At 41.7% G+C, this 25,670-nt stretch overlaps 2 protein-coding genes across 2 annotated transcripts in view; one reads left to right on the top strand and one right to left on the bottom strand.

Annotated features, from left to right (window-relative positions):
• The window catches only part of mphosph10 (M-phase phosphoprotein 10 (U3 small nucleolar ribonucleoprotein)), a 26,782-nt gene extending 5,555 nt beyond the window's left edge, over positions 1 to 21,227 (bottom strand). Inside the window, exons 1-10 of the mRNA XM_034191981.1 lie at positions 21,057 to 21,227; positions 11,304 to 11,970; positions 11,043 to 11,212; positions 10,718 to 10,892; positions 8,750 to 8,891; positions 7,398 to 7,465; positions 7,166 to 7,303; positions 6,963 to 7,073; positions 4,159 to 4,266; positions 3,847 to 4,077 (exon numbers count right to left, since the gene is read on the bottom strand). Of these exons, the coding sequence (XP_034047872.1) occupies positions 3,847 to 4,077; positions 4,159 to 4,266; positions 6,963 to 7,073; positions 7,166 to 7,303; positions 7,398 to 7,465; positions 8,750 to 8,891; positions 10,718 to 10,892; positions 11,043 to 11,212; positions 11,304 to 11,970; positions 21,057 to 21,139 (1,893 nt within the window). The 5' untranslated portion in view covers positions 21,140 to 21,227. The remainder of the gene's footprint in view (positions 1 to 3,846; positions 4,078 to 4,158; positions 4,267 to 6,962; positions 7,074 to 7,165; positions 7,304 to 7,397; positions 7,466 to 8,749; positions 8,892 to 10,717; positions 10,893 to 11,042; positions 11,213 to 11,303; positions 11,971 to 21,056) is intronic.
• Positions 21,155 to 25,527, top strand: mcee (methylmalonyl CoA epimerase). The gene is made up of 3 exons (XM_034192033.1): positions 21,155 to 21,247; positions 24,754 to 25,091; positions 25,217 to 25,527. The coding sequence occupies exons 1-3, from the start codon at positions 21,223 to 21,225 to the stop codon at positions 25,367 to 25,369; spliced, it is 516 nt and encodes a 171-aa protein (XP_034047924.1). The 5' UTR covers positions 21,155 to 21,222; the 3' UTR covers positions 25,370 to 25,527.
• The last annotated feature ends 143 nt before the right edge of the window (positions 25,528 to 25,670 follow it).

Raw genomic sequence — 25,670 nt, 5'->3', positions numbered from 1 at the left:
ACTGACTGTGGAAAATTCACACTGTACTTCAAGCACCTTGGATTTTGTCTTGGACCCTGATTTCCAAATGAAATATAAAATTTACTTTGGACTTTGGATTGAGCAATAGTCCAGTTCTTTTTCTACTTAGCGCCTCACGTGACACACGATGATTCATGTGAGCGCTTTGCTGCTCCACATCATAGCCGACCGCTGTGTACACACGTGTGCCAGTGTACAGTGACAGTGAGCCTATTCATTTGAGGACAGGTGGGCGTGCCGTGTGTCAATCAAGTACTGATTGACATGATCACACGCACACATGCACTACAGTTATGCGCTTGTCAGGGGACGGTGGTTGACATGTAATCACATCATGGGTTGGATGACATTTGAAAACGTGCAGGGAGGGAGCTGATCACCAGCCACAGCGAGTGCTGTGGTCGTGCTGCGTGCGCCGCTCCACATCGCAGCTGACCACGTCAGCACAACACAAAGCTGGGGGACACATATTGTCACATGTGCTCCACTCATCCATGTGTAAAGGCACAGTACTGCACGTGTGTTTGCAAACAATGATGACATGGAGAGAAATAAAAACAATTAGGATCACCTCAACCACGTCTTGGTGCGCATGCCGATGACCACGCAGTCAAAGTTGCACTTGACCACTGTCATCGCTACTTAAAACTGGAGAACACATATCATATGATGGAGAATATCACATCAGAAGACACCAGAGGTGGGACAAAGTCACCAGCAAGTCACTCTCAAGTCATGAATCTGCAAATCTCAAGTCAAGTCTCAAGTCATAATGACCACCAATTGTTTGCAAGCTGACTTGAGACTTGCAGATTGATGACTTGAGAGTGACTTTGTCCCAGCTCTGGAAGACACCACTGTGAGGTGGGATGAAGTCACCAACAAGTCACTCTCAAGTCATGAATCTGCAAATCTCAAGTCAAGTCTCAAGTCATAATGACCACCAATCGTTTGCAAGCTGACTTGAGACTTGCAGATTGATGACTTGAGAATGACTTGACAGTGACTTTGTCCCACCTCTGGAAGACACCACTACGAGGTGCTTGCATCGGCAGGCTCTCCTCACATTGTAATCAATAAAAACACATATCTTTGCAACGCAGTCACCAGCGCTTTAATGGGCGCTGGACACGCGGAGCCGGCTCATGTGTTCATGATACGAGCGCATCATATCATTCACGTAAAAAACAAAAGGAAGAAAAAGTTATCATGTCAGTTCATCATTTCCTGGTGTACGACTAGGAGGAGGATCATTCTTGTATTGTGTGCACAGGAATGAGAGTTGCAGTTGTTGAGCCAGTTCCTGCTGCTTTCGCCCAACTTCGTGTTATGTGTGAAGGGGCCATAAAGGTGTTCATATTTGCAGACTTCTGTCAAGAGTTCCTCTATTTGAGTCAGGATCTAAATGTAACTGGCGCGCACAATGCAAAAACTTTTAAACATAATGGGAGCTGACGGAGTGAAACCGGAAGTGACCAATCACAGCCCACATGGTCTGTGACGTTTCGATGTGTAGTCTCAATTTTTTGGAGATGCACATCAGCCTACGGAGAGGGTTCTGTGTGGCTACTGAGACAGAGTAGTATAAATCAGGCTTTACAATCTACTCAAGGCTGCGGTCATCCTTGTTGCTTGTGCATCTTTTCTGACCACACTTTTCCCCTCCATTCAACTTTCCATGAATATTCTTTGATCCAGAACTCTGGATGACCACAGCATTCAGCAATGAACTTTTGTGGCTAAACCTCCTTGTGGAAAGTGTCCATGCAAGTCTTCTGGACAACTTCACTTAAGCAGTCATCCCCATGATTGTTTTTTGTGCACTGAACCACATTTGAGAGATTCAAACTGCATATAAATAGTGACTTGAAATAAAGTATTCTAATATTTTAAGATATGCATTTTCTGTAGGAGCTGTAGGAAATAATTACAAAAATGTAAAAAAAAAAAAAAAAAAGTTGAAATATTTTAGTTTCTATGTACTGAAACTAGAATATGTTCACTCTCTGAAATACCTGACAAAAAATATTGAACTTTTTCATGATCCGCTTGTAGAGAAGGCCAGGAGTTACACTGTGTTTATCGTTTTAGAGAAACCTATAACAGAGTGCCAAGAGAAGAACTGTATGAGGACAGTTAAATTCACAGTAAAAATGTCAGAAGCACTCAAGGTGAGATTAGATCCAAGACTGCCTCTAAGCCCTTTCTTGTTTGCAATGGTGATGGACAGATGAGATCAGTCAGGAGTCTCCATGGACTATGATGTTTACAGATGACACTGTGATCTGTAGTGAGAGTAGAGAGCAGGTTGAGATAAGCCTGGAGAAGTGGAGATATGCTCTGGACAGAAGGGGAATGAAAGTCAGTAGGAGCAAGACTGAGTACATGTGTATGAATGAGAGGAAGCCCGGCGGCACAGTGTGGTTGCAAGGAGCCGAAGTAGTGAAAGTAGATCCAATCCAATCCAGTTTATTTATAGAGTACATTTAAAAACAAAAAGTTGACCAAAGCGCTGTACAATGACATAAAATAAATCAATAAATAAATAAATAGATTGGCAACAATAAAAGTTTTTAAAAACAATAAAATCATCAACCCTCTACTCAAAAGCCAAAGAAAACAAGTATGTTTTAAGACGAGATTTAAAAACTAGAGGTGACTCCGCCTGCCTGATACAGAGAGGCAAGTCATTCCACAATCTGGGACCAACAACAGAAAAAGCTCTATCACCTCTACGTTTGAGCTTTGTCTGAGGAACTACAAGCAAAGCTTAATCTCGTGACCTAAGAGAACGTGATGAGGAATAAGACAGGAGCAGGTCAGACAAATACTGTGGAGCAAGATCATTAAGACATTTAAAAACAAACAATAAAATTAGCGAACAGACAGCCAGTGAAGGGAAAAAAGAATGGGCGAAACACGGTCATACCTCCGGGATCCAGTCAAAAGACGGGCTGCAGCATTCTGGACCAGCTGCAGCCGTGCAAGTGAGGCCTGGTTAATACTAGCGTACAGTGCATTACAATAATCCAGCCGAGTCATAACAAAAGCATGGATTAAAATCTCCAAGTGATGCCTTGAAAGTAAGGACTTAATCTTAGCTAGCTGCCTCAGATGAAAGAAACTTGCCTTCACAACAGCACTGATTATCAAACTTATGATAAGATTAGATGAGTTTAAATACTTGGGGTCAACTATCCAAAGTAATGAAGAGTATGGTAGAGAGGTGAAGAAGAGAGTACCAGCAGGGTGGAGAAAGGTAGCAGGAGTGATTTGTGGTAGAATTATTTCTGCAAGCGTGAAAGGGAAACTTTCCAAGACAGTAGTGAGACCAGCTGTGTCATACAGCGCTAATGGTAATGGTGTGAACAAAATGACTGAAGAAAGAGTTGGAGGTGGTGGAGCAGAAGATGCTACAATTTTCTGTGGGAGTGACGAGGATGGACAGGGTTAGGAATGAACATATCAGAGGGACAGCAGAGGTAGGAGAGTTTGGAGACAAAGTCAGACCTCTAACGGGAGCAGTCGAGTGTAGAAGCACATCTTTTCATGTTGTGCCACCGTTGTGTGAAGTTTCACTGAAGTCCTTCAAACAGTTTATGAGAAGCTGGTCTTACAAAACCCATGGACAGAAACATGGCTAATTTCTGCATACCTCCCCAAAATTTTGTCAGTTGGCGGGTGAGCAGAGTAAAAAGCTAAACACAGCTGATGGCCAGGACAAAAGTCAAGCTATCGTTTTGTCAATTCTGCCAGACCTGGATTTGTCTGTGAATCTATGCAAAATGAAAAATAACAGGATCAAAACTCAGAACAATTACTCACCTTGAGTATTATGGCTTTGCCTCCTTTTGTAAGCTTCTTCAGGTTTTCTCTCATTTCAGCCTTTGATGGCTTCTGTTTTTCTCCAGCTTTACGGGCTTCTTTAAGTTTCTGTCTCTTCTCTTTCTCCTTGATTTTGAGACGCTTCAAAGCCTTCTTGTTGCGCCTGTCACGCTTCTTGTCTGTTGATGTCTTCTCAGAATCACCCAGGATATCTCCAGCTTTGTTCTTTTCCTTTGGTTACATAAGAACATGAGAACCATTTAGCAACACACCATTTTCAAACCAACTGGCTGAAAAGGACATGCAACAGACCTTGATTTCTTCTGGTGCAAGCAGTGTTGCATCACTAGCACTGATTGGTGCCACCTCCTCCATTGTGACAGATGGCAGGTTAGACACCACTTTCACCTCAGGGATGGCCTGAACACACAAAATAAGTTCTGTTTTTCATTTGCAGCATAAAATTCCAGTGTCTATTAATGCAGTCACCTGTCCATTCATATCCATCTGAAATGGCAGCCAATTTAAAAATGTTATTTTAAACAGAGCTGTCTACACTGACGTCGCTCATAATGTGCCCCGCGCAGTAACCTATGGCATCAACAGAGCAATGCTATTTCAACAGTACACAGGGCGTCAAGAGGTAGCAAAATGAGCATGTGATAAAATAGGAATAATGCCCAAGTAGTGCAGGTTGATGATAGGTGCATTCTTGGAACACTTTCAGTGGATGGCTAGCTGAGCCTACACTCCCGCAGCTGGTCTGGGGGATATTTTGAGTGTACACTAGGGTTATGACAAATCTCAAATTTATTAGCCTGGGGTTATAAATGATGAACTTTTAACTAAAACTCACAAAAATGACTTTGATTTTGCCAGACCTTGAAAAAACCTCCAGCACCTAAAACAGTTTCATATTTCACATTAAAAAACCTAGCGGCTCAAACACTCTTTATTATAACGTCACGTTTACACACAATACGCAAGGAATACATGAAAATGAGTACATATAGCATTTGTAGTATTTTTAATAGTGTTTCAGATTTGTGTATTAGTGTTAATAAATTTGCTGTTAAGATATTTATCTGTTTTGCAAGTAGAACGAACCTCCTCCATCAACTTTACAGCCGTCTCAGCTACTATGTTGGAGCGAGGCACATCAAGCACCGATAGTTCCTTTTTCCAGTGAGTAGAGAAGCATTTCACATCTTTGGGACACTTAAGTTTGGATATTGACCTGGCACTGTGAGTGATGGCAGCTTGTGCCATTTGATGCAAGGCCATTTTTCCTCCACTTTGTAAAACTTGTATGCTTCAGAAAGCTCAAAAGGGAATTTAAAATCATCTCTCCAGCCAAGGTTCTCATACTCTGGTATCATTTCTGTGTCCATGTATGCATTTTGCAAATCATCATACTGTTCCAAAATCTCATCAATAAACTCATAGTTAATGTTAGGTGACTGTGACTGTATAGGAAAAAAGAAGTCCAACACATGTCGCAGAACAAGATCAAGAATGTGGTGTTGGCAGCCGATGTATTGAGGTTCATCGAATCCCTTGTCTCGAAAAGTTCTCTGAAGCCTGGCTACAACACCATTTTTGCGACCAGTATTGACTGCTGTTGTGTCAGAGATCATCATCTGAATACTGTTATATTTTATGTTATCAATTTTATCTATTTTACCTTTGTTTTTATTTATTTTAATTATTGTTTATTAATATATTTTAGCAATATTTATTTGTATATATTTTCTTGTTATTTCTTGATACTTGCTAATTCTTTTCTTGTTACATTATTTTTAAATAGTATTGTGTAAACTCATGTATTTCTAAAAGTGATGCGGTGCTAGGTGCGGGAGGTTTTTTCATGATCCAATGAAATAAACTTCAAAAAAGTGATCTATGGGTAAAAGTTCATCAAATGCAACATCAGGAAAATGAAAGTTTTGAAAAAGGTTTTGTAGTCATAACCCTAGTGTACACATGTCCCCATGACCAGCCTTTTTCAGTGGCTCACCCCAAGCTCAGCAGACATACAGAGCAGAGAGTTCTCAGAGGTGGGATGGTGGGTAGACATCCTTCTCTACCCATCCCAATTCTCAGGACCCTTGTTGGATATTTGCACCCATTTCCCCAGCGATGACCGAAAGACAAATGCTACCTGCCCCGGGATCCTGCCACCTCCGCCGATCCTCCAGTGGCCGCCGAACTGACATAGCACAAGTATTTAACACTCTTGCCTCACAGCAACAAAGTCTGAGGTTTGACTGCACCCATGCCTACTTCCTTTCTGTGTGGAGCCTACATGTTCTCCCTGTGTCTGTATAGGGTTAACACCGGGAAACTATGGTCTCCTCCACTATCTAAAACATTCTTATTAGGATCTAGTCCTTTCTCTGCCCCTGACCAAGTAAATAAAATGTAAATGAACTACATTTATTTGGTGCTTTCAATGTCAAAATGCTCTACAGTGATGCCTCACACACCAATGTCAGGGTGTTGCCATGCTAGGTGCTTACTACACAGCAAGGGAAACTTGGGGATGAAGAACCTTGCCCAAGAGCCCTGGGTGATTTTGCAGTCTGACAGTGTTTTGAACAGAGCGTTCTCTAGTTACAAGGCCACTGCTTTAATCACTTTAATAACTTGGATTGCATCTAACAAATTAGGATGGGTTAAATGCAGAGAACAAATTTCTTTGCATGTATTCATGTATGCACAATGACAACAGAGACCGTTCTTCTACTTCAGTCTCCCCCAGGTGTCATTCGACAGAGCTCAGCTCACCCCAGTGGCGTCAGGCAGATGTTAGAGCAATTTGTCTACATTACAAATATGAGGTTTCTGGCCACACATGTCCCTAGCCTGCACTAGGAGTTCATCATAATGGTGTGATGCTGCTGTTGCACTCGTTTGTTCCTTTCAATGGCAGTCACTCCCCTGGTGGCCAAAGCGGAAACTACCAAATTCATAAACGTGTAGACAGCCCTCTGTGTTTATTATTTTCACTTTACTGTACACATCAAGATTATAGAGATATTTGTTTATTTCATAAACTAATAGAATGAATCTAGTTTATTGGTTCCAACTCACAATTTTTCTCAGGTAATACGTACAGGCTTAGGTGTGAAATGGAAGTTGGACAGAGCATCCAACTTTAGGAAAAGTGAATCCATGAGCTTCTGAATTTCTACATGGGCGGGGTTTTCTTCCTCCTCTGTCTTTTGCTGAGATCAAAAATAAAGTATGGAGATTATGACACATTTTTAGACTTTTTTTGTGTGTTTTAGCAGGAGTGAAAACAAAATGAATGTCAAACCTGGCTTTGTTTGAGATATTCCTGCTCATAGATTTCTGCTAGACTCAGCTTGCTCTTCTCATGATCCAGCGTTAGCCTTTTCTTGTACTCAAACACGTCCTCTTTCGGTTTCTCCTTACGGACAACATCATCAAATGCCTTACAGAGACACAAGTCACACAAATTGGGTTACAACTGTCCATTAAAAAGTCATAATTTTGGATGCAAGAAAACATGTCATCCATTAGCTGACCTGGTCTTTAATCCTCTGTTTGATGATGTCCTCAAGCTGCAGAGTTGTTTCTTCTGTGATAGCAGGAGCTAAAACAGAAAGAAGCTGTTGTGGTTTCTTGCAATAAAATGCCAATGACAGTACTGGGTGTATACTGTATACCCAAAATATGTATGAGGTAATGTGTGTTCTCTGCGACCTGGTCCCAGATAAGTGGTTGAACATGAGTGAGTGAGTGAGTAATGTATGTTGCAACATCAGGCCACACCACAAAACCGCTTCAGTGCCCGGTTTCATAAAGTAGTCTAATCTTGTTTACTCAACTGAACTCATTTGACTATTTTTTTGATGTTAGTCGTTGCACAAAGCGCTTAGTAAGCAAATGTTTCGCGTTAGCCAACTGACGTTTTTAGCCTGGTATAGAGGAGGCTAATATTATTTTAGTCAATAAAACCTGTGTCTTACCTCAAAAAAGGCAGCTATCATGTACCACCACTTGATGGAGGAAGAAGGAAGGACAGACTTGCGGAGGGAGCGGGTGTTCGGGGACCAGGATAATCCATTGTTGATGTTTATAGACGCCGAGGTCGAGAGCGCTTCTCCTCTACTGCGGCAGGCTGCCATGTTTGTAGCAGACGGACTAACCTGGAAATAAACTGTCGTGCATTGGAGGTATTTCTTGGCAACGGCACTCATGAGGCTGCTATGGCCGCGAAAAACGTTGACTAATGTAAGATGGATATCCTACAGGTTTAGCCGTTGATGTGAAACAGATATTAGACGGATAACGTTGGGTGACTAACCTTAGTTGACTAAGTAAGCTTAGCAGACTAAAAGATTAGACTGCTTTATGAAACCAGGCCAAGGTTTTGTATGGTAACCATCCATGCAGACAACCAGAACATCTTCCCCTCTCAAAAGCAGCCATTTATTTATCAGCTGCATCCCTTTGGCTTTCTCCAGCCACTGGAGTCCTTAACACTGATGAACCAGCACGCTGTATCATGCCCAGAGAAAGATGCCACGTGGCCAAGATGTCATAACTGATGTACCCCAACAATGCACCTCTCCCTGCTCTACTCACAGCTGATGAGCGTTAGCTCTTGATTGACTGAGCACACCTTAATGAGCTAATCAGTTTGTGGCAGAGCAGGTACAAATGAAAGGTTAGGGGTCCCAGAGTATCGGGACACGGAACCACTGCCTTTGGTCACTGATTAGTATCCAAATCTAACTGTACAGTAAAACAAGAATCACCAGGACCCTAAAAACTCAGGGCCATTAATCCCCTGCAAAATATATCAGCATCAGCAACACCTCTGACCAGTTATCTATACAAGACCAAATAAAACACACAACAAATAAATACCCACCCATCCTGCATGCCTGCTCAAACTCCACATCTTCTTCAAGCATACTATTTTCTGGTCGGGTGTGAGCCGATACCTCTCCAGACAACTGCCACGGTTTCTCAGCTAAAGCCGCTTTCTCCAGCTCCTTGATTTTCTGTGACATCTGCAAGCAGGAATGCAATACAAAATATTAGTTAAACATCTGCTGACTGGGTTATCTGAAACAGAGCTTTTGCATTACAGTCAGAAATATCAGACTGTCATCTGTAGGATAGGTATCAGGTATCATGAAATGTAATGAGTTATCAGTTACATGTCAACCAACATGCCGACCTTGCTGTCTGTGTTCCAATAATCCTCTGTAAAGACGATAGGCTGTGCACCCGCATGAAGCACAGGCAATAAGGAACAGCTGACAGTTTGTCATGCTGAAATGTGCCAATTTTCTGTACGGTGATCATGACTGGAATATTAATGTAAAAATTAATGTGTTCATGTGACCACTAACAATTCCCACCTCTGATCACAGAGATCATTCTTCTACTTTACTTTCTCAGCCCTATAATCAGTTTCACAGTCAAAATCAATGCAGAAATAGGAACAGTTAATCATTAACATCTGACAATTAAAACTTTCATTTTCCCAGGTCTAATTAGATACAATTCAAGCAACCTGACCAATCTTATGATCATGTTCCTGTTAACATCTCTCCTCTGCAACGTCTGCAACATGCAGATTTATAAATAAATTGGATATTTGGTAAGACGTTGGCAGGACTGGACACGTTTATGTTCTGCCATCATTACAAGATGTGCTGAGAGGTCACTGGACCAATGGTTTGCACAAGTGCATGGTGCAAACAACAAAAATAAATAAACAGGCACTCTGACAGGGTCCTCTCCATGCTAGCAGGCACAGTGATATTTTTGTACATTCAGTGGTATCGAGAAGTGGTTTACCATGAGGTTTTTGTTTGTCCCTTAGCCACAGAACTACTAGGTCTCTTCAGAGAATTCTTGGGTACCACTGGAATGATTTTGTGTCAATCAATTTGTTTAGAGAGACTAAGATGAGGGAATATCGGCTATGGCGTTTTGGCCATGTGGTACATTTCTCTGTGTGTGATCCAGCACATATATGTGTCTCAGTGTTTAGGATCCCAGCCATTGGTCAAGGAAATGCTCACGTTTCACCTGGCTGTGGAAAACAGATGGTTATTTTCAAGAGGTGGGGATGGATCTGTTGTCTGCCTGGATGGTTGCCATCCAGGACCTAGGGCATTGCCACGAAAGGCAGAGGGTGGTTCCATGGTGTGGTGGATATGTTGATATGTGACCTTTAGTCAGACAATGCTACGATGGTACACAGAGATGCAACAAGCTTATCTTTGCCCATTATAAGATGCCCAAAGTAATGGCAAGTTCTTTGTTCTGAGCTCCACCCATTGTGTTACACTTATGGCATTTTAATGACACCTGTGCATGTTTCCAGACCTGACCAAAGTCATTCATTGTGTAGATGTTTAGCCAAGTCAGACAGTGTTTGCATTCTAACTCAGTACTGGACTCTTGAGTATCTAGACTTCCAAAATGAACTCAAACAAGAAGGCAGTACAGTGGTTAGCAGTGTTGTCTCACAGCAACAGAGTCATGGGATCGGTTCCTGCCTGGGCCTTTCTGTGTGGAGTTTGTGTGGGTTCCCTCTGAGTACCTCCCAGTTTCAAACACATGCAAGTTAAGTGAACTGACCACTTTAAATTGAATGTAGATGAGAGTGTTTGTCTGTATATGACCCTAAGATAGACTGGTGAACTGTCCAGGCTGTACCCTGCCTCTCACTCCATGACTGCTGGGATAGGCTCTGGGCCCCACGTGACCCTTATGCAGAGTAAATGGGTATAGAAAATGACTGAATGAACTCAAGCCTCTTTTGCCAACCTAAGACTTTTGTCATCCTCTAAAGTCAAATGTGCTTTGTTCATCTCGTTACCTTTTCTTGTCTTTTCTCAAAAGATGATTTGGATTCATCTTTTGAGCTCAAGGGTTTTCCTCCAAAAATGTCCTCCATGTCCTCACCCTCACTGTCGTCTTCTCCAGAGAGGTTAAAGGTCACTCTTTTATTTGCCATTGTAGACTGGCCCCTCTGTTCATCTTTAAATGTTTCTCTGGGGAAGAGCAGACACAAGTTTTCTGGAATGAACCTCAAATGTTTCTTCATTGTCACCCATCAGCATTCCACAGAGACACAAATGTCCCACACACTACCACAAATACACAAATTATGCCAATTACATAATTTTAAAAATCACACTTACTCATCGCCGTCCTCCTCTTCACCATTATAGTCACTGTCCACATGATCATCATCATCATCCTCTTGCTGACTCTCATCCATGCCATCATCTTCACCACCTGACTGGTCACCTGGTTCACTATCCACATCATCAAAGTAGTCTTTGTACTTAAGATTCCTAGAACTCTCTACCTACCAACACAAACAACAGTCAGTATAATACCAGAGTGCTGCTAATGGTTAGATTTGCCAGCACATTGATGAAAAAGTGCAAAATACATACAGCATTTTTCTTTTGTTTTTTGTGAGACAATTTTTCGAGATCAAGGTCATCATCTTCATCAGATGGCAAGTCATGAAAATAGTCTATGCCATCTTCATCCTCATCCTCTTTTCCTTCTAGTTTGTCCATATCATCCAAAAATGACTCCATCTCTGACAACTTGAAGAACTTATCATCAACCTCAGAGGGAACCAACTTGATTTTTGAGTCTTTGCTCCCAGTTGCTTTCTTCTTTTTCTCAAACTTCTCCAAGGCGTCAACATCGAAATCTAAGTCCGAGTCCTCGTTACTGGATTCCTCAGAACCACAAGCAACCATTTTCTTAGACTGCTTTGGTAGTTCTTTCTTTATTTCTGCTGCATCATTTTCATCATCAGTTTCTTCTTGCGCATCATCAATGTTCTGCTCCTCTTCATCCTCCTCTTCTTCTTCCTCCCATAACATCAATGTGTCATCTGAAATGGCCTTGCCAATAGCATTTTTTAAATGCTTTAATACAGCAGTGTTTTGCAGCTCCAGCTCCTGCCAGATCTGCTCTTCATCAAAGTTTTCCACCACCAGCTCGACCAATGGGCTGCATTTATAATCTGAAGGCTCCTGAGCCTTGTGAAGGTCATACAGGGTTTTAGTGAGCAGAGTAAACTCTGCTGCCACTCCATCTTGAAGGCTGAAAAAAATGGAAATGACAAAAGTGAATCCTACCCATAAAGGTTATTAAACAAGATTGACTTTATAATTTTCTGTTTGCAACTGCTGTGATATAGTAGAATACATAGTTTTAGTCAAGTGAAGTTCTCAGGGTTACGTCTAAAGCCCTGTTAACACCAAGCGATCCGGATTGGTACGGCACACTATTTTGCGCATTTCCACAACCAGATGGGTACCATAATAAATGACCAGTACATACCACTTTTTTGGCACCCCTCAGCTGGGGTCCCAAAATTATGGACAGGCAGGTGCTAAAGGCGCAAAAGGGAGGCGCTAACCATGCTGTCCATCGACTGGCTCAGCATTTAAAGGCCCAGTCACACGACATGCGACGATTCCTTAATGAAGTGAAAAAGTAAAAAAGTCACAAATCATCCAGGAAAGGTGGACGAATGAGCTTTGACTTTTCCCATCACAGAATAGCCTATGAATCAAGAGTGCAAAAGGAACAAAAGAGGAACAAAATGAAACCGAAGCAAATGATCTCCACGCTTTAAACGAAACGCCCTGGAGCCACTGCTGGAGCAGCGTGTGTCTGCATCCTGCTATGCATTCCAGGACTCTGCACTGGGACGGAGCTCTGTAGTGCCTGAGTCCTGGAGAAGCTGCAAACAGAAGCGCGTGATCCGACCCACTGTGGAGATCTGTGCACACATCAGTGGATCCACCTGCTCTGCTTGCTCACCCAGAACAACAGAGAGATCATCTCCTTCATCATCAGAAGCCTCACTGTCTGGTTCAGACTGACGATGCGCTGCGCGCTCTGTCTTGCCCCAATTATAAAAACAAAACAAAATGCTGCTGTGCTGTGGTGGCTGCTGTATCACTGTATTATGTTACTAAGCCATATATACTAATTTATAACAGAAAACTGTCAAAAGGGGGAATAAATATAAGTGTAAAGATGACTGAATATATCAGAGCAGTAAATTGATCAGTCCGTGTGAACGCTGTGCATTGACTCCACATGTGCGGCTATTTCAACCAGCTACAGCTGATCCACAATGTGAATTCTGCCTTCCAGAACAGCTCTTATATAATCATGTGAATCATCTACCTGTTGCCACATATACAGAAGGGCTGGACTGTCATTCCTACACTCATAGTTATATTTAATAAAAAATAATAAGCGCATGCAGGAGGCGATCGCTGCTGCTGCGTTCAAGTGGCATCGGAAATTACACAACTTTTTTTGTTGTTTCAAATTCAGCAGTTGCTTGTGGCAGGAGCGTGGTTTTCATTTTATTTTTGGTAAAATAATTCATTATATCCACACAAAAGATTAATTCTGGCCTATATAAAGGTGCCTGAGCCCAGTGAAGCAGATCTCCCACCCAGATTAAAAAAAAAAAAAAAAAATCCAAGAAAACAGGCTGAGTTTGCCCTGTAATTTCCGATGATACATGAATGCAGCGCCAGCAGCATCGCTCACGAACCAGCTTCTACACTGTATGGAAACATTTAGCCGATCGAACGAAGTCGAAGTAAACTCTTAACGTTACAAAAACTAAACACACGATAAAAAAACCCATCAAGAACTACAGCAAAACGAAATATGGATGGATTGAAGTTTTCAGCAGCATTCGTTCAAATTTTCTGACAGTTTAAAAATCCCAATGAAGCGAAAGCTGCAGGAACGAAGCTGCGTGAAGGTTAAATGATCCCAACGAAAGTCCAAATTTGTTGTTTAGTTTGGGCTTTGTTGCCCTTCGTTAAGTGCCGTGTGACCGGGCCATAAAGTGAAAGCTGCAGTTCTCACACAAACAGTTCAAACTGCTTCAAATATTAAAACCATTCACATACTGAGTAAATATAAAGTCTTAATCTTACCTGTTACATTGTTTCAGTCAGATTAATCATCACAGCCTGATGAAAACCTATGCACATTCAGCATCCTTATTTTGGAAAACGACATCTGGAAATGCTTTAATTCCTTGTCATCACTAAAGAAATGCAGCGTTTTTAAAGAAGTCCCGCTGTGTTTGTCTGCTCCAAGTACTTAGAAAGTACTTGGAGCAGACCACCAGAGGACACCAGCGCATTATCCCACAACAATAAAATTGCTTCCCCTCCATCCAGTGCCTCTCTCACCTGGTCACTGAATTTCACACAACAGCCTTCCTCCTTCAGCTTCCTCCATCTGATCCTTTGTTGAGCACTCACTCGCTTCTTCATCATCTCTAAAGTCATCCTATAAACTATCATCCTATGCTGTTTAGCTACACACTCTCCTGTCACCACCTTACAGTCTCCAATTTATTTTAGCTTGCATTGCCTTCAAAGAATGTAGTCCACCTGTGTGCACCTTGCTCCACTCTTTTGTCACCCTGTGTTCCCCCCTTTCTTCAAGTAGGTCTTCACCACAGCCATTTCCATTCTTTTTGCAAAATCAACAATCATCTGCCCTTCTACATTCCTGTCCTTGGTACTACGTACAGTATATCTACCCATTACTTCCTCATCACCTCCGTTCCCTTCGCCAACATGCCCACTGAAGTCCACTCCTATCACCACTCTTTCATGCTTGGGCACACTCTCCACCACCTCATCTAACCCACTCTGGAAATCTTCTTTCTCATTTGCCTCGTAACCTACCTGTGGGACATATGCACTGATGATATTCATCATCACACCTTCATTTTCCAACTTCACACATCATCCTGTTGGACACTCGCTTAACAGCGAGCACACTCTTAACATACTCTTCCTTTAAAATGACCCCAACATATTCCTCTTCTTGTCCACACCATGATACAACTTGAACCCACCACCTATGCTCCTGCTCTTACTTCCCTTCCACGTGGTCTCTTGCACACACAATATGTCCATGTTCCTCCTTTCCATCATATCAGCCAGCTCTCTCCCTTCATCAGTCTCACTGTCAACATTCAAATTCCCGACTCTCACTAACAAAGAATCTTAGCTTAAAGACCCTTTCACACCAGACCTGTATAAAGTTGCATTGTGCTGCGTATCTAGTATGCAGGAATGGCTGCGTAAGTTGTGCACAGGAGGGGGAGCTTGGCAGGAATGGCTGCATAAGTTATGCACAGGGAGGAAAAGCTTGGCTCCATGATGCTGTTTTTACAGACTGCCTATACATGCCAATGGATATGATTCATTGGAAAAAGTCAGAATACATTACTTCCAGGAGTTAATGTACTTTATTTAACATGCCACAATCATGAGAGAACTTGAGGAGGTGAAGGTGGCACTGCAGCTGGCAATCACATACGCAATCCGTCCATGATGAGTTATAGCGGACGTGGCCATGTGCTCTTGCTGACAATCTGTCCATGCCAAGTTATAGTTGACGTGGCCATGTGCTCTTGCTGGCAATCTGTCCATGCCAAGTTATAGTTGACATGGACATGTCCTCTTTCTGGCAATCTGTCTGTGAGGGGTTATAGTGGATGTGGACATGTCCTCTTGCTGGCAATCTGTCTGTGAGGGGTTATAGTGGATGTGGACATGTCCTCTTGCTGGCAATCTGTCTGTGAGGGGTTATAGTGGATGTGGACATGTCCCCTTGCTGGCAATCTGTCTGTGAGGGGTTATAGTGGATGTGGACATGTCCTCTTGCTGGCAATCTGTCTGTGAGGGTTATAGTGGATGTGGACATGTCCTCTTGCTGGCAATCTGTCTGTGAGGGGTTATAGTGGATGTGGACATGTCCTCTTGCTGGCAATCTGTCTGTGAGGGGTTATAGTGGATGTGGACATGTCCTCTTGCTGGCAATCTGTCTGTGAGGGGTTACAGTGGATGTGGACATGTCCTCTTGCTGGCAATCTGTCTGTGAGGGGTTATAGTGGATGTGGACATGTCCTCTTGCTGGCAATCTGTCTGTGACAATCTGTCTGTGACGGATTATAGTGGATGTGGACATGTCCTTTCCCTGGCGATCCATCTGTGAGGGGCCATAGTGGATGTGGAAACTTGACCTGCCTGTTCTTCTTATGTAGTTTTGAAGCTTCACCGCCAGCAAACTTCAGCAGGATCAATCAATTCAATCAATTTTATTTATATAGCGCCAAATCACAACAAACAGTTGCCCAAAGGTGCTTTATATTGTAAGGCAAGGCCATACAATAATTACGGAAAAACCCCAACGGTCAAAACGACCCCCTGTGAGCAAGCACTTGGCAACAGTGGGAAGGAAAAACTCCCTTTTGACAGGAAGAAACCTCCAGCAGAACCAGGCTCAGGGAGGGGCAGTCTTCTGCTGGGACTGGTTGGGGCTGAGGGAGAGAACCAGGAAAAAGACATGCTGTGGAGGGGAGCAGAGATCAATTACTAATGATTAAATGCAGAGTGGTGCATACAGAGCAAAAAGAGAAAGAAACACTCAGTGCATCATGGGAACCCCCCAGCAGTCTAAGTCTATAGCAGCATAACTAAGGGATGGTTCAGGGTCACCTGATCCAGCCCTAACTATAAGCTTTAGCAAAAAGGAAAGTTTTAAGCCTAATCTTAAAAGTAGAGAGGGTGTCTGTCTCCCTGATCCGAATTGGGAGCTGGTTCCACAGGAGAGCAGCCTGAAGGCTGAAGGCTCTGCCTCCCATTCTACTCTTACAAACCCTAGGAAGTACAAGTAAGCCTGCAGTCTGAGAGCGAAGCGCTCTATTGGGGTGATATGGTACTATGAGGTCCCTAAGATAAGATGGGACCTGATTATTCAAAACATTATAAGTAAAAAGAAGAATTTTAAATTCTATTCTAGAATTAACAGGAAGCCAATGAAGAGAGGCCAATATGGGTGAGATATGTTCTCTCCTTCTAGTCCCCGTTAGTACTCTAGCTGCAGCATTTTGAATTAACTGAAGGCTTTTCAGGGAACTTTTAGCACAACCTGATAATAATGAATTACAATAGTCCAGCCTAGAGGAAATAAATGCATGAATTAGTTTTTCAGCATCACTCTGAGACAAGACCTTTCTAATTTTAGAGATATTGCGTAAATGCAAAAAAGCAGTCCTACATATTTGTTTAATATGCGCATTGAATGACATATCCTGATCAAAAATGACTCCAAGATTTCTCACAGTATTACTAGAGGTCAGGATAATGCCATCCAGAGTAAGGATCTGGTTAGACACCATGTTTCTAAGATTTGTGGGGCCAAGTACAATAACTTCAGTTTTATCTGAGTTTAAAAGCAGGAAAATAGAGGTCATCCATGTCTTTATGTCTGTAAGACAATCCTGCAGTTTAGCTAATTGGTGTGTGTCCTCTGGATTCATGGATAGATAAAGCTGGGTATCATCTGCGTAACAATGAAAATTTAAGCAATGCCGTCTAATAATACTGCCCAAGGGAAGCATGTATAAAGTGAATAAAACTGGTCCTAGCACAGAACCTTGTGGAACTCCATAATTAACCTTAGTCTGTGAAGAAGATTCCCCATTTACATGAACAAATTGTAATCTATTAGATAAATATGATTCAAACCACCGCAGCGCAGTGCCTTTAATACCTATGGCATGCTCTAATCTCTGTAATAAAATTTTATGGTCAACAGTATCAAAAGCAGCACTGAGGTCTAACAGAACAAGCACAGAGATGAGTCCACTGTCTGAGGCCATAAGAAGATCATTTGTAACCTTCACTAATGCTGTTTCTGTACTATGATGAATTCTAAAACCTGACCGAAACTCTTCAAATAGACCATTCCTCTGCAGATGATCAGTTAGCTGTTTTACAACTACCCTTTCAAGAATTTTTGAGAGAAAATTTTTGAGGATGAATTTTTGAGGATGAAAAAAAAAAAAAAAAAAAAATGTAGCAATGCAGGTATGTACTGACAAAAAAAAAACCTAAAAGGATTTTTCGCCGGACTGGCGTAGGGTTGTGTACAATTGTGGAGGCATAGTGTACAGCAACGCAGTGTTGCATAGACTTACAGTAGCGGAGTGTTGTGTGGACTTGTGTAGAGCACTGCACCTGATGCTCTACACCCAAAGTCCACGGAAAAATTAAACTTGCATCCATTTTGTGGATCCATTTGTGTTCCTCAGCATATTGCCACATAAGGCTGCATAAACACAGCGTAGGGCTGCATAAGCTCAGTACAGCTGGTACGCTGCATTACGCAACTCTACATTGGTCCGGTGTGAAAGGGGCTTAAGAGTGATCCAGGAAGTGTCTGAGAACAACTCTGAGCAAGGACTGGACAGAAACTTTTATCTTTGTGAGGAGGTGTGGTTGACCCTGTTGCTAGGTATGAACTGTGACTGGCTGTCACAAAAAGGGAAAGCGAAAAAACAAATGCACTCTGAGTTATGAATGGACAGTAAAATCAACTGATCATATAACCTTAACTGTATTACGAAATGTGTAATCACGAAAATAATTTAATGTTATGGTGATGAAACTCAGCAAAATTAAATGAATTGTTACACAGCTTCAAAATGTTTGAATGTACCTCATTAACATTCCGATTATTATATTGATTCTGTTATTGTTATGGTTACTCTCTATGCTGGTAATTGTGCACAAGCGATGTCTGTGAGAAGCGCTGGTACGCGCTGCAATCCAAAGTGAGAGTGAAGATTGCAGCACAGGAGTGAAGTTCTTCTCAAACAGGTGAGTGTTGTAGGCTAACATTTACATGACATTGCTTATTTTGATATCAATAATTGTAGAAATGTTATAGAATTTACATTTTTCCCGTAGCCAGGTAGCATAATGTTCTGATGACCTTCATCTCAGGCATTATTACGTTACTATGCTGGGTGGGAAAAGTAAACTCATTCTCGATGAGGTCAATCAGAAACATTACCCCTGCACCATCAAGCCGGTAGCGTTTCACGGTTTGGTACGAGATTGGATTTTGAAAATTCTTCAAACTTTTATACATAATCTTTAATCCGTGAGCAGCAGAGAGCTGCCATCAGCCACTTTAGTACTGTGAGACAGAGTGTAAATAAACTTTTTCATTAAACGTTCGTGAACTGGATTACATCTCATCATTCACGTTGAGATGTATTTACTGTGCAGCACGTTAAGAGTTTTGTTTTTGTTTGTTTATATGTCTCACCAAGTGTCGAGCTAGATTGCCTTCAATATTTTGTCCAGGATTTTTTTTTCAACTTCACACTGCTGTTCGTTGCTAAGGCCTTGTTAGTATGGGATGGCGCGAGTACATATAACTTCCAGCAAAGTGGCGAATCCAAAGGCGAGAATTCGTACTTCCGCGACTGGCAGCCCAATGAAAACAAGCTTGGGCTGTATTGATTGTCTATTGAAATCAGCTGATTTGCTTTTGTCTCTAACAGCCAGCTGATAGCCATCTTTGAGATTTGATGAGATTTATACAGCAAGTTGACCTGAAATGAACCATTGTACATTAAAGTGACTTTATTGACGAGTATCACCCCTTTGTAAAGTGACTAAATTACATGTATTTGTACTGACTTCGGCGATGTTTTCATCTGCCAAAAATGGTCACTAGAGTGCATTGGGGTAAAGTCCACAGCAACCCACAGTGGTAAGTATTCCCGCCTGTCATTCTGTACTTTTAATGTTTCCCATAATCCCCCTGGCAGCCCCCTGCACTTCTCAGACTGCACTGCGGAACCAGCAGATTTCCGGCATCTCACAGTGCATGTAAACAATGGCTAGCCAGGATGTGGATGCCGCTGATCCAGTGAGTTCATGGGCAATTATGGTGATGACACGTTCTCCCAAGTTGAGACAGTTATCTACAGGAGGTGTAGCACCTGTGATGGACTTCTGCTGTGTCCCGATGATGGTGTTTTCCATACTTCACAAGATTTGTTTACATTGTGCCCTGAACTGGTGTTGCAGACCAAACACCCACCCCCACCCTAAAAATTGGTCTGCCCTGGCTCCAATGCGCATGCGTCATTTGGGACCACAGCAGCTCTTCTGAGACAAACTCTCTTCACCCAAAGAATTCAAAGAGAATAATGGGATTATAAAAGTAAGTCCTTTCGGCTGCTCCCTTGTTTCCACTCGGGGTCGCCACAGCAAATCCAAGGTGGATCTGCATGTTGAATTGGCACGTTTTACTGACGCAACTCCACATTACATGGAGAAATGTGGCAGGGGTGGGATTTGAACCCGGAACCTTCTGCACTGAAACCAAGCGCATTAACCACTTGGCCACCACCCCTGCCTCTTAAATCATTCTAAAGTCAGTTTTAAGCAAAAACGAGGCAGTTTTAAGCAGAAACGAGGTGATAATCAGTGAGTCGCTACCGATGCTTTGAAATGACGGAGGCACAGTGAACGCAGCAGCTAGCAGCTCATGCTGCTGCGATGCTCTGATCGCTAAGATAGATGATGACTGGAGTGACAATCTGTGAAACACTGGTGACACTCAGAAATAATGCATGCACAGTGAAGGCAGGGGGGCCAATCAGACGTGGGAACTGTTCGGTCTGTGACACCGGAATTCTGCTGAAACCAGCCTCTTGCGTGAGTCACGGATTGCGAGAAGGCGCGAGATTCACAACTGCAAAACAGCGAATGCAGGAGACAGAGGTTCAATTCTCCAACGGAGAGAACAAGACTTTTTTCAGCTCCTTTCATGTCAACCTTGTTTCAGTTATTCTTTCAGCTTGTGCATCTCTGGAAGACTTGGGTTAGGATGTCATGTGACCTCCGTAATAATAATAACCTACCAACACATACTGTAACAATATCCACAGCCCCTAGCTACAAACACATCAGATCATTCAAATATCTACATGAAAGATGTACTACTCATGCTACAGTACTTTCTTAGCAACTAGATACAAGCCTGAAAGAAATCAAAATCGATTTATTAAGGGTTTTAAAAAAGCCTTCATCTGTCAGAAACTAAAGCAGCTATAATGATGTGATTTACATTAAGTAAACCCAGTGGGGGGAAAACTCCCTAAAAATCAGTTGATTTGACATGGAATTGCCCATAATATAGATATTTATATAAGCTAATCGTTAGCCAGTTTAGCCTCTTCTCGCTCAGACTTAGAAATATTCTCAGGCCACGTCCCAGTGTTCTTATTTCCACCAACACAGTCAGACACGGGGGAAACTCACCTTAAAAAATCCTCTGGATGCGCTGTATTGACATTTATTTTCTTTAGACAATCTCCCAGCACGCCACATAAACGGTTAGCCATGGTTGCTGTCACATGTGTCGGTGCTGCAGATAAACAGGCTCTCCGATAAACTGGGCTCTCGCTCGAAGGTTCCGACCAGAACGATGGCGGCCGCAGTGAAGGTTACAGGTTTGTGTTGACTGCTTTTATTTTGCAAACGTTAAAGTCAGATGGAGCTGTGGTTTATGGTAAACTCTAAGCCTGTTCCGCAGCTGCGCTGAAGTGCGACCAGGATGAACTGACTTATCATTTAAACCACATTTCCCCCGCTTTATCTTTGAAATATTTGAGCGTAAATGTGCGTATTATGTTTTAAGGACTAAAAAGGGCGAGACAATGCCTTAGTTTCATGAAGGTATTCGCAATTAAAATGGCATTCATCCACAATTAAACGCGTTATAACTGTAGTATAATAAAGTTATCTGTTTTATACAGTGGCTGAGAGAGTTCATAACACTAGAAAATTAAGAAAAAAATTGCAACTAGAAAAAAGACATGCAGTTTAACAACAGATTGATGGATGGATTTATTTGGTAAATATATAAATGCAAGATAGCATACAATATATAAATAGCACAGAGGATAACACATAAATACACAATTCCATTGTGGTCCTCTTGAGTTATCAAGAAGGCCACAAGAATGTTCAGTTGGGTCAAAAATGTCTTGCAAATTGAGAAAACAGAACATGTTCAACAAAGTGGAATCAGAGATTTCTAACGTTCGCCAGTCTGGATCCAGATCACCAACAAAATTCAGTGGTCTTCCATGCCTTAATATCAATCTGTGGTGCAAATTGATGAGAATCTACATTAAAGCCTATATAAAGTGAAATCTTGATCCAGATCCAGATCTGGATCACCTCCGTAATCCAGTAGAGTTCTCCATGCCCTAATATCCGTCTATGGTGCAAATTTGCTGAATTTACGGATGGGTGAATTTCTTCTGACTTCTTAGTGTAATTCCCCTGATCTTTTGTGTCCTGTCCCAATCAGAGTCGGGATTCAATCTGTTCCTCAATTTTAAAATTTATTTAGAGTTTGTGAGATTAACAGACCTGGGTTTCAGGACATGTGTCCCTCGCAGAAAAACATGTTATCTGAACCCTGAACAAAGACAACTTTTTTATAAAACATAATGAATGCAGGTGTGTTATTTATACCCGGTTCTGTCATGTAATTTACTGCCCTTTATTAAGAACCAAACCATTGTATTCCTCATTTTTAGTTTATTAAAGGTAAAAAAAAAACAGGCCCGTGTCCCTCACAGACTGTCCATCTTGTGAAGGCACACGAAGTAGCTTGTACAACACTTTTATACAGTGTGGGTGTTAACAATGGGTGTGGTTTACTCTCACATTTCTAATGTTACTGGCTCTCACCAACAGGGGGAGCTCTCCCTGTGTCTGAAACTTGGACATATGATGGAAGTGAAACAACTTACATTTCTCAGAACTTTCAAACAAATACAACCCCAATTCAAATGAAGTTGGGACGTTGTGTAAAATGTAAATAAAAACAGAATACAATGATTTGCAAATCCTAAAACCTATATTCAGTTGAATACACCACAAAGACAAGATATTTAATGTTAAAACTGATAGACGTTGTTTTTTTGTGCAAATATTTGCTCATTTGAAATGGATGCAGGCAAACACATTTCAAAAAATTTGGGACAGGGCAACAAAAGACTGGGAAAGTTGATGAATGCTCAAAGAACACCTAATTGGAAACAGGTGAGTGTCATGATTGGGTATAAAAGAACATCCCCAAAAGGCTCAGCCGTTCACAAGCAAAGATGGGGTGAGGAATGACCACTTTGTAAACAACTGCGTGAAAAAAAAAAAGGTCCAGCAGTTTAAGAACAGTGTTTCTCAATGTTCAATTGCAAGGAATTTAGGGATTCCATCATCTACAGTCCATAATATAATCAGAAGATTCAGAGAATCTGGAGAACTTTCTACATGTAAGCGACAAGGCCAGAAACCAACATTGAATGTCCGTGACCTTTGACCCCTCAGGTTGCACTGCATTAAAATCCAAGATCATTGTGTAAAGGATCTTACTGTGTGGGCTCAGGAACACTTCAGAAAACCATTGTCAGTAAACACAGTTCGTTGCTACATCTACAAGTGCAAGTTAAAACTCTACCATGCAAAGCAAAAGGCATACATCAAATCCAGAAACGCCGCCGCCTTCTCTGGGCCCCTGCCTGCAGTCCAGACCTGTCGCCCAGTGAAATGTGTGGCACATTATGAAGCGCAAAATACGACAACAGAGACTCCAGACTGTTGAACAACTGAAATCGTACATCAAGCAAGAATGGGAATGAATTCCACCTACAAAGCTTCAACAATTAGTGCCCTCAGTTCCCAAACGCTTATTGAGTGTTGTTAGAAGGAAAGATGATGTAACACAGTGGTAAACATACCACTGTACCAACTTTTTTTGCAGGGATCCATTTCAAAATGAGCAAATATTTGCACTAAAACAATAAACTTAATCAGTTTGAACATTAAATATATTGTCTTTGTGATGTATTCAATTGAATATAGGTTGAAGAGGATTTGCAAATCATTGTATTCTGTTTTTATTTACATTTTACACAACGTCCCAACTTCATTGGAATTGGGGTTGTAACACAAATACTTGATAAGCAAACATAAAATAAAGAATTAGCAATATCTTAGATATTATCTAACACGTGACAATGGGCAGACCTCATTTCGCAACTTTGTAACTTAATTGTTCACTGTGATTGGGGGTTCCCACCACCCTTGCTCTGACCTGCAGTAAAATGAAACTTATAGCAACCTGACCCATCCTTTGTTCTCAGTGCAAAAACCAGTTCTACACAACTACACTTACATGATTCAGCCCCTAGCGAACTAAAAATATAATCTTTTAAATGAAATGATTATTTAATACCAAAACATAACAAAATAAAATATAAACCCAAAAATCTACTGATATATCTAACATGAGTTTAAGATGTTTTAAGCCATTGTCTGCTCGATGCGTCTGGTAGCGGAGACTGTATGTTGTTTTGGCAGTATTTTATTACAAGCACCTGTAATAATGTGCTTTGTTGCGCAGTGAAACAACCTAACAGATCATCTAAGATGTTTCTTTTGCAGTTTTCACATTAAGTGAAACTCTCATTGGATTTAATGTTGTATGCTAACGGCATTAGCACTTTTAGCCACTGTTGGTAGCTCCACCCACTGGTCCAGTTAATGCACAATTTCTGAGAAAATTCCCAGCTCATAACGTTTACTTTTATAAAGTAAACCATTAGGAGAACCCCCGCACAGTCCCCAAAAATATGATTTAATAAACACTCGAACCCAAGTTAGGTGGCTTGGACTCTTAAGTTCAGGCGTCTTTGGTGTCACACGAAGCTACCCACACTCCACCCCTTTATGCGTTAATGAGTACATTGTTTAGCTGCTGTGAACATGGCACCACCGTCAACATAGCCCAGACACGGGCTTTATTTCAGCTGTTTTGGGTCTCTATAGAAAACCAGTGGGTGACATCACGAAGGCTTTGTTCTGTATATACACAGTCTATGGTTGTGCCTCTTTCAGCCACCATAGAGTTTTACTCCACACTGCATATTTATTTATTCATTAGCAGGTCTTTCAAGATGTTGTCGTCAGACACTCTTCAGAGTCCATTCAACCACAGCAGCAACACAGCAGCGGGTCCCACAGTCACTGTGGAAGCTGGGGCGACTCAACCATGTCGCTATTGCTGTCCCAGACCTGGAGAAGGCCACGTCTCTCTATCGAGATGTCCTGGGGGCCACGGTGAGTGACAAGGTTCTGCTACCCGAACACGGAGTCTACACAGTGTTTGTGGAGCTTGGCAACACAAAGCTGGAACTGCTCCATCCCTTGGGCGAGAATAGTCCAATCGCTGGTTTCTTACAGAAGAATAAAGCTGGAGGGATGCACCACATCTGTATTGAGGTGAGACACACTGTGTCACAATATGATAATGCCTTTAACCTTTGCTCCAACCTTTAGTCCTGTTCATTTGACTTTAAATCAACCCTTTACATGATTAATATGTTCACTTTGCCTCTTGGTTATAGGTTGATGACATCAAGGCAGCAATTTCAGACCTGAAAGCCAAAAACATTAGAACTTTGTCAGCAGAGCCACGAATAGGTGCTCATGGGAAACCAGTGATCTTTCTTCATCCCAAAGACTGTGATGGTGTGCTGGTGGAGCTGGAAGAAGAATGAACATCTTGTACATGTTGGGACTGTAAAGGGCAGTTCATTCATGTTTATATTCTAGTCACCATATAGCAAATATCATGTTCCTTAAAGAATTTATGGTTTGAACTTATCAGAAAGAAGCACAACTTGAACTTTTTTGTTAATAAATGAGTGTGCTACTTGCTTTGTGTTATTACCTTTTCTGTAATGTCAAATAATATGTTTTTAAAATTCAGAATTTTATGTGTGTGTGTGTGTGTGTGTGTACAACCCCTAGCAAAAATTATGGAATCACCGGCCTCGGAGGATGTTCATTTAGTTGTTT

Source organism: Thalassophryne amazonica, chromosome 2, assembly GCF_902500255.1.
Source record: "Thalassophryne amazonica chromosome 2, fThaAma1.1, whole genome shotgun sequence".
In the NCBI taxonomy this organism is placed as follows: domain Eukaryota; kingdom Metazoa; phylum Chordata; class Actinopteri; order Batrachoidiformes; family Batrachoididae; genus Thalassophryne; species Thalassophryne amazonica.
Note: the sequence above shows the minus strand (reverse complement) of the source record. Positions and strands in the feature narration are given on the sequence as shown.